This window comes from Molossus molossus, unplaced genomic scaffold (assembly GCF_014108415.1).
Source record: "Molossus molossus isolate mMolMol1 unplaced genomic scaffold, mMolMol1.p scaffold_m16_p_5, whole genome shotgun sequence".
NCBI lineage: Eukaryota > Metazoa > Chordata > Mammalia > Chiroptera > Molossidae > Molossus > Molossus molossus.
Window position 1 is genome coordinate 71,887,602 of NW_023425388.1, and position 12,628 is coordinate 71,900,229.

Below are 12,628 nucleotides of genomic sequence, written 5' to 3' on the forward strand. Positions count from 1 at the left end.
ATCACTTGCATTTGAGCTTTGCATTTGGGTATGTTGGGCTGTGTTAGGCATTGTCAGATTGCCTTGCCAAGGCTCTCTAAAGATGAGAGCTGATATAATGCACAAAGGTTAACTTTCAGTCAACATTCATTTTCTTAAACTGCATCTTCTTTTTATAATCATATAATATAAATTTTTGTATAGCTGAAACTTACTAGGGACATAATAGAAGGAATTTAAAGCAATGAAGAGAAAGACTCCTTCAGTAACAGATAATATAATGCATTGTTTGCAACTCTTGAACTCCTCTTATTTGATCATCAGACATTTTCCTTCTAAATGAGCCTTGTGACTTATAAGAGGGAAATGTTTAACTTTTCATTTTTCTAGTGACAAAAATCCTATATATTGTAGCAATTTGGTAGGAGAAAATGACAGAGAAAAAAAGAAAAATAGCCTATAATTTCATCATTTGGAGATAATCTCCAGTAACATGTTGAAGTATAGCCATCTAATCTTTTTCTCTATTCAGGTATGTGTAGATTTTTCTCTTCAATATTATAGTTAGCTTTAAATTTTTCTTCAGTCAAATCATTGAGAACGTTGGTCTGCCATAATACAGGAAAAGGACGGTTATGTATTTTTCTTCTTAAAAATAATTTTCTGTCTTTCTAAAAAATTTCTTTCGCATTTTCATAACATAACATGAGAATTTTTTTTAAGTCAGTAAGTATTCTACAACAGTAGTTCTTAACTGAATATGCTGCAGAATCAGACCACTAAATCAGAATCTCTGGGAGTGGAGCACCACCTGTATTTTTTTAAAGTTCTGCAGGTGATCCTGATGAATGCCCACTGGTTAAGGACTATGGTTCTATGCCGTTACGGTGTCATGGCTGCATGGTATTCTGGCATGAACTATAAACTAGAATCTGTTTATTTTCTTCTCTATTGTTGGACATTTAAGTTGTTTCCAGTTGGCCACTATTGTAAACAAAGCTTCAATGAACATCCCTATAGCTAAATCTTTGCACACATCCATAATGCTTTACCTTGAATGAATACCTAAAAATAGAATGTACAGTTTAAAGACTATGATCAAACTGCCCTTCCAGAAAGTTTGTACCCTAGGAAATGCCCTGTTTTCCTGCCTGATAACATATTTTTCATTTTTACAAGTTAACAGGTAAAATAGTTTTATCTTATTACTTCAACATTTGCAGGGTTTTTTTTGTTTTTTACTGCTACTGAGGTTAACCATTTTTTATATTGTCTATTTACATATATATGTAGTAGATGAAAATGGATATAGTAAGATAGATACATAGTGACTTGTCTCTTCATGTCCTTTGCCCATTTTTCTACTTGATTATATATATTTTTCTTATTTATAGGAACTCTTTATATTTATAAGATGATTGATGCTTTTATATTATATATTTTGCCCAATTTTTTTTCTGTCATTTGTCTTTTTGGTTTATTTATGATGTTTGGTGGTATACACAGTTTTTATTAAGGCAGTCCTACCAGTTTTTCCTTTCATAATTGTACTTGTATTTGAAAAGCCTTTCAGAGGAGGTGCTCTACCTGCTCATTTCCACCCCTGCCCCTGCACCCCTCCACCCCTGCCCCTGCACCCCTCCACATAATGCTGTTAACTACTTAACTCAGATGTTGAAATTAAATTGAGCACTAGCGGGTCCCCAGCCTTGCTTTTTACCCTGACTACTGCTAGCAAATAGTTGGTTTTAATTTAAGCTTAGTCCTCAGCAAGAGGGGATCATGAGGATGCTTACTAGGACTTATGTAACATTTTGGTCCCTTCCCCTAGGCAATTTATCTACCTTTATGTCAGTTAGATAACTTTGTTTCCACTGAGACCCAGGAGAGTCTTCTATCTTAGGAAATAGCTGTGTGGAACCTTTTACTTTACAAAGTTCCACTGTTATTATCTTCAAATGAAAAAATAAAAAAAAAGTCAGCAGAAGTATTTTTTTCCTGTGTAAAACAGAAAAATTACTATATACATACATAATTTAGACTCAAGAAAAAGGGTCTCCAAATCTCTGAAATAAAAAACAAAAGAATTTATCAAGAAAGGATAATATAGCAAGGATATATTATAGCAAGAAAGGATAATAGAGCAAATGAAAAGTAAGGGCTATAGCAGACTCTTACCAGATAAAATCTTTCCCAGAGTATATAGTATAACATGAACAAATGAAAATATAAAATCTTTAGTTAGATGCTCATTAATTACACAATCACAGGAATTCAAACACATATATTGTACTGTGAAATTATCAGTTAGCTAACAGGTGATTTTCTCTAATTAAGCCAGACTGTTCAGTCCTGTTCTATTAAGTACAATCTGTACTGGTAAGCTTTTCTTTCTTTCTCTAATTTTCACCTTAAAAGTTAACCACGATCCCAAAGAAATCTTGTTGCTGTACTTAAAGCTTTTGCAGCCTTGCTGGGTTAATAATGTATCATTACCACAAAGTTTAAAAGGGCCCAAAACATGTACCCTGCTTGATGTTAAATTACTTAAGCAGGTGTTCTCATGAATAAATGTCCGCTGACATTTCTGAAATGTAAGGCTATTTTTAAAAGTATTTAACATGTCAGAGTTTCCACATACCACATCTTTCACTTCAGCTGAATCTATAGAAAATATTCCCGTCATGAAAAATGTCTTTCATGAGTATGGCACCCTGTTAAAGCTAGAAGCTTCTAATATATATATAAGACAGTTCACAGGATTTTCCTCTTATACCACTGCAGATGGCAGAATCAAAAACTGGTTAGACCTTAGACCATGACATCAAACCGTTCAGAAGGGACATTTTAACTATGAATTATTTTGGCCAGGATAAATTTTTCTGGTTAAAAATTCTGTTTCCTTTTCTTCAGTATAGAACTTGTAATTGTTATACCTTAGTCTGTTAAATGAATTTAAATGAAAAAGCTTTGAAAACTATTAAGCCATATGCTAATATAAAATATTATTAGGTAACATTATTCTTATGTAATAAAGATATTTGTCCATTGATCCTGGGTTTGCCAATAGTTCCCACAGATTGTTTGGGAATAACTAGAGACCCTAAACTTTAATCCAGGCCTAATCTTTGAAATAAATAAATACCCTGTGATTAATTTACTAGTGGCAAGAGAAGCATTGAAATAACTCTTATTAAAGAGTTATTATAAAGAGCTATTACTCATTTGTAAAGGTATTCCATCAGTTTTCAAACATTCCTGAGAAAGTCTATATTCTTTGCCATAAAATTTCCAATTTTCTGCAAAATTTAGAGTTAATTCATGCAGATTAAAATTCCTGTGATATATATCTGGAGTAATATTGCCTAATTTGAACTATCCAAATTAGAAATCTACGAGAGCACATTTTTCTGATTACAGATGTCCGGCCCATGTCAGTGGTTTGTCCAGCCATAGTCACCCTCCCACCCAGCTTTCCTGGTGGCGGCGGTGCACTTTCTAAGAGGGGCTCCCAGAGAGAAGGCTGGTGGCCCGTGAGATGGCCAGGCCAGGAGCTCTGGCCGGGGTGCAGGCCAGTTGTGCCAATGAACAGAACAATGCTGACTACATGAACTTGGATCTCATCAACACAGTCCTTTAAATAGCTGAGCTAGATAACCTTTTCCTTCTCTCTCAGGTGACTGCCATATCCCTTTTGTGGGAAAAGCCTCCCTCAGGGAGCAGTGGTTGTATGCCTAGTCCTGACCCAGGAAGACCAACAGACAGCAACTTGCAAGTGCCCCCACAGAATGTCTCTCTGAACACATCTGACAGTAAGCCACATAAGACCTTGGATGTTGACCCCTCCCAACAGCCTGACAGCAATGAGAAGCTCAGAACCACCAGCCAGAAAGCAAAACCCATTTGCATGGGTCATTTTCACAACCGCCATGTCTTCCAGCAACAGCTGATTGAGAAGCAAAAGAAGAAACTTCAGGAACAGTACAAAATAATTCTGGAGCTGAAGGAAAGCCAGAGGCTGGCGAAGGCTCAGCGGGCAGCAGAGCACAAAGCAGCAGTCACTGACGCACAGAGCCGCCTGCTGTCCAACCCCAGAGAAGAACCAAAAAGAACCAGCCAGGTGCTTTCAAAGTACGTCCATGGTATCAGAACACTCTCTGGACTCGTTATTTGGAGATTTTCACTTTGTGGTAGATGGGCTCCTGAACTCTGCCTAGCTTCTGGACTCCATGATCTCTGCTTTTCTTTTGTTGTAAGCTCTCAGACTATAGAGGCCCATGCAATGTAATTGGTCATGACAGATAAAAATAGTTCTTTAAGGCAAGTGGCTGCCTAGGAGGATTTACTTATACAGTTACATTTGTACTGCAGCTGGCTTTGTTTAAGGACCTCTGTTATTATACCAGTAAAAGAGAACTATACTTACTTGGTCTAGCTTGATTTATGGCTTTCTGATTATATTTAGTGCTGAGAAGCCAGGTCAGATGATATTAGGTCCAAATGGAAAAGTCCCTGGGGCTGGCTTAAATTTATAGTTGTTTTGGATAAAAGTAAACATCTTTGAATCTGGAATAAAAGTCCAAAATTTTAAAAAGCCATTTGGGATGGGTTCAGAGGTGCTTGAGACATACTCAATATGTGTGGTAAATGGTAGGATGAGAAGTGGGTGACATCTGTTGACTTGAAGCACTGGGACGAGAGTCAGAGTGCCTGACTCACACTCTAGACTCAGGCCAGTCACTCAACATTTCCATGCCTTGTTACACCAATTTATCTAGTGGGTGTGATAATGTGTGGATGTCTCAGAGAAAAAGGATTAATTAAAGTTTTAAAAATTCTGCCCTGGCTAGTTTTGCTCAGTGGTTGGAGCGTTGGCCTGCAGTCCAGAGAAACGCTGGTTCGGTTCCTGCTAAGGGCATGTACCTTGGTTGCAGTTTGTCCCTGGTCCTGGTTGGGTCGTGTGAGAGGCAGTCACTCGATGTGTCCCTTTCCCGTCGATGTTTCTCTCTCTCTCTCTCTCTCTTTTTCTCTCCCTTCCACTCTATCTAAACAAAAAATGAAAAAGTGTCCTCGGGTGAGGATAAAAAAAAAAGTTTTAAAAATTCTTTGAGTTCTTCTGGTGCAAATCTTTGACCAAAGTGGGTTATTGGTCTAAATTCTTTTTTTTTTTCCTTCTCTAGTTCTCCTGTTGCTTCCCCTGGGACTGAAGGTAGGAGGCGTGACTCCCGAAATTATCTTTCTGGACCCAAAAGGAATCCAAGGAAGCTGATGACACCCCATCCCATACTTAAAGGCAGGGCTGTCTTGGTTTGGCCTTGGTGTGGTTTTCTTCCCTTGTGGAACAGAGTGTGGTGAATTTGGGTAACTCTTGGGTTTGGAGGCTTGGCCGAACCTGTTCAGTCTAAGGTGGGTGGACATGTGAGAAGTAGAGTACACCAGAGAGCTCCACGGCTTTTTTCCTGCCTCTTCTGGCAATATTTGGCCTTTCTAGTCAATATAAAAAGAAAAAAATATTGCCGAGAGGTGTATCATTTTCCTGTATTTTGAGATTTGTATTGTGATTTTTAAAATGGGACAAATACACAAAGGAGAAAACTCTGAATAGGTGCTAAGAATAATCATTAATAAAGATCACCTATCATTGTATTTTGTTAATGTTAAAATATTGATCAGATTATAGCAATTTATGTCATCAGTATATCATTTTATAATGAGTTATGCCTTGATGATAGGCGCTTAGTAATGAAATCTAGCCCTGGCTGGTTTGGCTCAGCAGTGAGAGTGTCAGCCCATGGACCAAAGGGTCTCGAGTTTGATTCCTGGTCAAGGGCACCCACCTGGATTGCAGGTTTGTTCCATGGCCCTAGTCAGCGTCGTTTGGGAGGCAAACAATTGATGTCTCTCTCTTACATCGATGTTTCTCTCTCACATCAATGTTTCTCTCTCTCCATCTTCCTCTCTCTCTTCCTTCCACTCAATGGAAAATCAATGGAAAAATATCCTTGGGTGAGGATTAACAAAATTAATAATGAAATCTATAAACCACACATTTTAATTTAATACAATTTTCTTTTTATCCTTACCTGAGGACATTTTTGCATTTATCTTTAGATAGAGTGGGAGGGAGAGAGGGAGGAAGAGAGAGAGAGAAACACCCATGTGAGAGAGACACATTGAGTGATTGCCACCCACAGGACCCCAACCGGGGCTGGGGACAAAGTGCAACCGAGGCATGTGCCTTAGTGGGAACCAAACCCAGGTCTCTCTGGTCCTCAGGCCGATGCTCTAACTGCTGAGCCAAACTGGCCAGGGCTAATACAATTTTTTATAACATAGAAATTGTTATTTAAACTGAACAATACTATTGGAAGAGAAGCATTCCTCAGAACCCACCTAATGAATCTGCTCATTGTTTTCACTGGATCCTTAGTCAAACACTGTTCATATGTTTGTAAGTGGTGGCAGGCACTTTGGCAATTAGACTGAGTTTTGTAAATCTGATTTTCACCTATGGCAAGATTGCTGCCCTAACTAAAAATGATGTCATCTGAAGGACACAGTGCCTGAAGTTTATTTCTGTTAATGACAGAATGAGCCGCCTTTGCACTGACTGCCAGGACTGCACTTTGTGCCATCTTTGTCCACCACTGAGGAGAATCAAAAAGTGCTCAGTTTGGTGTGATGGTTTTTTAAAATTATTTGATCAATGAGTGAGCATATTTTAGCACCTACGCTGCTTTTCGAGTAGTCTTTAATGACTAGCTCCAGAAAAGATGGGGAAGAGCACATTCGCGGAGGCGCTGCTTCTCAGGCTCTCGCTCTATCCCCCAGTCCGTTTCTGCCTCCTGAAGAGAGCCTCTCGCCCACTCTGTGGCTCCCCCACTCTCCCAGCGAGGCACACACTTACAGTCTGAAAGACGTAGCCTGCTGAGTTTTTGTTGATTAATTCTTAAAGCTTGCACTTAAATTTTCTTTCCTAAAAACATGGCACAAGGAACCGAAAGTAACCATTGGCTGACTAAGGGTCAGAACTAGATCCTCCTCCCACCCATGTGCCTCTTCCTGTGAAAGTCCTGACCGGTGACAGTGATATTATCAGACCATCTTGCACATTTGCTTCTTCCGGATTGATATTTAATAGACTGTCAAGAACAGGAGTCTGACACTCAAATTTGTTCAGATGCCAGTTCTCCAAATGCTTAGTACAGTTCCATTTCCTGCCCATCTGGATATCCAGGCCTTAAAACTAAATTAAAATGTATTCATCGTGACACTAAACTTTAGTTTGATTATTGTAGTTACATATCCAGATATATGTATAGTGACTTAGGAAAAATTAATAGAGTCAATGGGAGTAATTCTATTCTCAAAATATTTGTTAGATATAATGAATGTTTTCTACATTCATTAAAGGAATTATCAAATTGAAATTCTGGCTTCTGGGTTACATATACTAAAAGTACCATTGAGGCACATTACCTTATTTAAACCAGTGAACAGTTATTCTTTTTTTTTTTAATTTTTATTAATTTATTTTTGTTACAGATGTTTCTCCTTTCCCCCCACTAGGTACCCTCCCTCCTCCCCATTCCGCTCCCTATTTTTTTTTTATCTTCACCCAAGGATATTTATCTGTTTATCTTCAGATAGAGTGGGAGGGAGAGAAAGAGAATCATCAACGTGAGAGACACACGTAAACTGGTTGCTTCCCACATGACCCCGATCAGGACCGGGGACAAACTGCAACTGAGGTATGTGCCCTTGGCCGGAATCAAACCCGCGACTCATTGGTCCGCAGGACCAAGCTCTACCGCTGAGCCAAACCAGTCAGGGCAGTAAATAGTTATTCTAATAGAAATGTGAATAAAAACAATCTTCAAATTATTCATCATTGCTGAGGATGAGATTATAGGTCTTTAGCCCAGAGGGGATATACATACATACCTACAGTTTATATATTTATATTTTATAGAAATTTTATACACATTTTTCTGATTGTGAACACTCCACTTAAAAGAAAACCTTAATCATACTAAATTTTACTGTAAAATAGAGACATTTGTTTTGCAGTGTTCCTTATATTTTTGATATTGAAACTCCTACTATTTTTTAGCTATGGAAGAGAGAGCAGCTCAGCGAGCTGAATGTAGGCGGATCTTGGCAGAGAAAAAGAAAAAACAAGAAGAGGAGAAATTGGTAATAAATCAAGAATGCAAACTGAGGCGCGGAAAAGGATCTGTATGGGTCTTTATTAAAAAATTCAACCTAGCCTGTGAGACAGTCGAGTTATACCAACTTTTGGAAATGGCTTTTAGCCTACTGCCCAAACTCTGTAACGATTTTAGGATAATAAAGGGAAAAAACATCAACACCATTAGTATAGCAGGAAATGTTACAACAGTTGATGGGAACTAGCAAATTGGAAGGTTTACACATAACCAAAGCTAATATATTACAGGTAGATATCCAACCTGACAAGTTTACAAAGGTGGACAGTTCTTATCTTTGGAAGTTTTGACCTGGACTGTCAAAAGTAAATTTTATGCCTACTAAGGCAAAATAGATAGTACAAACAGTTTTGAGGGTTTTTTTGGTGAAATGAAAGAAAACCTTTTCCCACACTATATATAGTTTAAACTTTGTATTTCACAGATGAAAATGAGAACTAGAAAGTAATCATTTTATGATAAAAAGTTAATGGTTTTGTTCATGTTTAGTCTCATCTCAAGGAGAAGATGATTCTTTGGAGAAACTTTCAAGTTACACAACTGACCACCTGTTGTTGGTCGGGTTTTCTACTTTTATCACAAAGTGTAAGCTTCTTCCAGAGACAGGGTGGACACTTTGGTAGATACTTTCCTCAACCTCAGTTTAAAAGATCGTATTTCCATACAAATTAAAGGTTCTAATTTTTATAAATTCTAATCTTGATCAGGCTCAGTTAAAGTCCCAAGAGGAAGAGCGTCAGAAGAGGGAGGCAGAAGAAAAGGAGGCTCAACTTGAAAAAAAACGAGAAGAGAAGAGACTGAAAAAACTGGTTAGTAGTGTCTGGTCAGCTGCCTGTCTCTTGAAGCCTATTGTGTGCAATGCTGTGGCCCTGTGCACTTTCCCCAGCACAGAACTTCTGTCTAGAACACTCTTTTCTCACCTCCACCCTTTTTCTCTATTTAGTGAAAATGTCATTGTTTAGATCTTGGCTCAATATGACTCTTCCAGATTAGCGTTTCCTGCCTTGCCCCACCCTCCTCTTCACCCAAGGTTAGTTTAGGTCACTCTCTGTGGACTCTGAGTGTATTTCCTTCAAAGCATTGCCAGGGCTTTAATTGTGCATCTATTCTGTGGTTATTTTATTCATTTCTGCATCTCCAACTAAGCTATAATCTCCCTAAGAGTAGAGGGAGCAGTCTGATGTTGCTCACTATTGTATTGACTAGTAGTTTACTGAGCATATAGTAGGAACTCAGCAAATGTATTGTATGAGTGAATAAATGAAGAAACAAATGAACAAATGGAAGAAAATACACACAGAAGAAATAAGAAATAAATCTCTTATTTTCAAGATCATTAAATTTTAGTTGGAAAGATGAGGCCTTAAAGTACATACCTGTCAGAGATGGTATAGTGTAGCATATACTATTTTGTGCCTTCCAGACCAAGAGAGATCAAGAGAGTCCTGCAAGGCAAGATCTGGGAGAAATTAGAGGCATTTTTCATGGAAAAGAGATTTGAATTGGAAATTGTATAAGGGTTCTCCAGAGAAAGAGAATGAATAAGATATATATGAAGAGGTTTATTATAAGGAATTGGCTCACATGATTGTGGATGCTGAGATGTCCCACAATCTTCTGTCCAGAAGCTGGAGGCCCAGGAAAGCCAGTGATAAAATTTCAGCCCAAGTTTGAAGGCCTGATATTAGGGGGGCTGATGGTACAAATCCCAGTTCAAGGGCAGGAAAAGACCAATGTCCCAGCTCAAGCAGGAAAGCAGGAAGCAAAAAAGGGCAAATTCCTCCTTTTTCTGTTTTATTTTTCTTTTCAGACTCTGAAAGGATTGGATGATGCCCACACATTTGGGAGGTCAGTCTACTTTACTGAATCCATGGACTCAAATATTAGTGTCATCCTAAAATACCCTCACAGACACACCCAGAAATAATGTTTAATCTGGGCACCCTGTAGCACAGGCAAGTTGACACATAAAATTAACCATCACAAGTTCACCCCATTGTCAATTAGGTATCCATACACATCTTAAACCAACCTAATCTTCAAATAAAGACAATAACAATATCATAATACTGCCTAGCATGATACAACTATCCTGCATACAATCAGAAATGCTCTAACCTCTGCCCCAGAAGACAAGGTAAAGAGAGTGATGTTTACTCTCCTCCTTGATATCCCATAATTTAAATACTATAATGTAAAATGAATACTTAAATACCATGATATAAATCCAATACATTTTATGTAACATAATGAGAGAATAAGAGGAAAGAAAACAAAGATATATATACACACAAATATATTCATAGCAAAATAAGAAAAGAATACCCATGATAATTACAGTCTTCATTTATGTAACTGGCCAAGTGGGTGTCGCTAGTATTTATAACCACTTTCTTCCACTACCCACTCTTCCCTTTGCCTTCAGCAAGCACCTCTACTAGTCACCAGTTTTTTACCTGGTGAGGTGGCCCAAACCTTCATTCCTGAAGGGTCTGAGCCATGAGTAGTCTAGTGTGGATTGCATTGTAGTTTTATTTTGACCTTAATCACAGGTCATGTTAATACTAAGATATACCGTATGAGGTCTCCTGTATTCTAGAAATACTCTTCCTTACCTCCACTGTGGAGTAGTAGTCCATTTTCCCTTAGTAGTCAGGATTATTCACCCCAGCCAGCACTTCCTTCCTTGCCTGTTGATTTAGAGTCATAAGGAGTGTAAAATGACTGGGTGGCATTCTTAACTTCCAGTTCAATGGAATCGTTGTCTCCTGGTGGAAGCATTCCCCCATTTAGAACCAAGACTGTCAGATCATAAAGTCGAAGGAAAAGGAAGCAAACATTTTGCTAGTGGGTCACTGGAGGAAATCATGAGTAGTGCCACTCACACTTCCACCTCTTGATTCCTGGAGCCTGTGAATCCTGGCTGTGGGGAACATAGTGCCATATATCAGATGCTGATTCAGAGCATATACATCTCTCTGGAAAACCTTACCCCAGACCTGCAAGGTATTGCCACCAAATTGGCACTTCAGCTGAGTCTTCAAAAGACCATACCACCATTCTCTCAGACCAGCTGCTTCAGGAAGGTAGAGGACATAAATTTCATGTGTATGGGCCCCTTGCCACACTTCTTTAATTGTAAAGTGAGTTCCATGATCAGAATTGTCTATTCCAGTAAGAAAAAAACTTTGTGCCTTCTATGATGGAAACAGTCTAATATATATAATCAACCTGCCATCTGATAGCTGGCTGGTCAACCCAGAAAGTGGTACCATATTGGAGATTCAGTGTTAGTCTCTGCTGCTGACTGGGCACTCAGCAGTGGCCATAGCCAGTTGGCCTTGATGAATGAAGTCTGCATTGCTGAGCCCTTGTATAACCTCCATCCTGGCCACCATGGCCACTTTATTTATGAGTCCATTGGGTAATGATAGGAGTGTCTGAGGAAGAAGACTGACAGGGCATCTCCACAGAAGGGGCCATCTTGTCCATGCAGCAAAAGGCATATACTGTAATTCATCCTTTGCTGAGTCAGCCTAAGAAATCTCTAGAAACAGTCCAGTTACCTCCCTTAAAAACTACAATAGGGATTCTAAAGTAACATTTTCTAACATCTGTTCCATTTAATTTTAGTGGTTCCTAATATTAAGTTGTTTTGAATTACCTTTATACCTCTGTCAAAAAAGAGTTGACTGTATTTGTGTGGGTCTGTTTCGGGGCACTCTGTTCTGTTCTATTGATCTTTATGTATATTTCTTTAACAGTACCACACTGCCTTTGATTGCTGTAACTTTATAGTATATCTTGAATATGTTAAATGGGAATTCTCCCACTTTATTCTTTTCTACAGTGTTTTGGCTATTCTGGTTCTTTTACTGTTTTATATAAAATTTAGACTAATCTTGTTGATGTACTAAAATTTTGCTTGTGATCACATTGAATTGTAGATCAAATTGGAAGAATAGACATCCTAACAACATTGAGCCTTTTTTTTTTAATCTTTATCGTTGAATGTATTATAGATGTTCCTCATTTTTACCCCATTGACCCCCTCCTCCCCACTCCCACCCTCCTCCCACCTTTTCCCACACTATTGTCTGTGTCCATTGGTTATGCATATAAGTTATTTGGTTTATCGCCCCCCCCCCCCCTTTCCCTTTAAGGTTTGTCAGTCTACAATGAATTAGTACTTCTTAATCCCTTCACCTTTTTCACCCATTCCCCCAAACCCCCTCCCATCTGGAAACCAACAAAATGTTCTCTGTATCTATAAGAATGTTTCTGTTCTGCCTGTTCATTTTGTTTGTAGATTCCATTGTCGATAGATATGTATTCATTGCCATTTTGTTTGTTCATGTATTTTATCTTTTTCTTCAAAAAGACTCTTCATCATTTCATATAATAACGGTTTGGTGGTGATG

General features: G+C 38.4%; 1 protein-coding gene across 1 annotated transcript in view; it reads left to right on the forward strand.

The window, feature by feature from the left end:
• The window catches only part of CCDC191 (coiled-coil domain containing 191), a 91,628-nt gene that overhangs the window by 58,134 nt on the left and 20,866 nt on the right, over nt 1-12,628 (forward strand). Inside the window, exons 10-13 of the mRNA XM_036243200.1 lie at nt 3,656-4,110; nt 5,160-5,272; nt 8,093-8,175; nt 8,915-9,016. Coding sequence (XP_036099093.1) covers nt 3,656-4,110; nt 5,160-5,272; nt 8,093-8,175; nt 8,915-9,016 — 753 coding nt within the window. The remainder of the gene's footprint in view (nt 1-3,655; nt 4,111-5,159; nt 5,273-8,092; nt 8,176-8,914; nt 9,017-12,628) is intronic.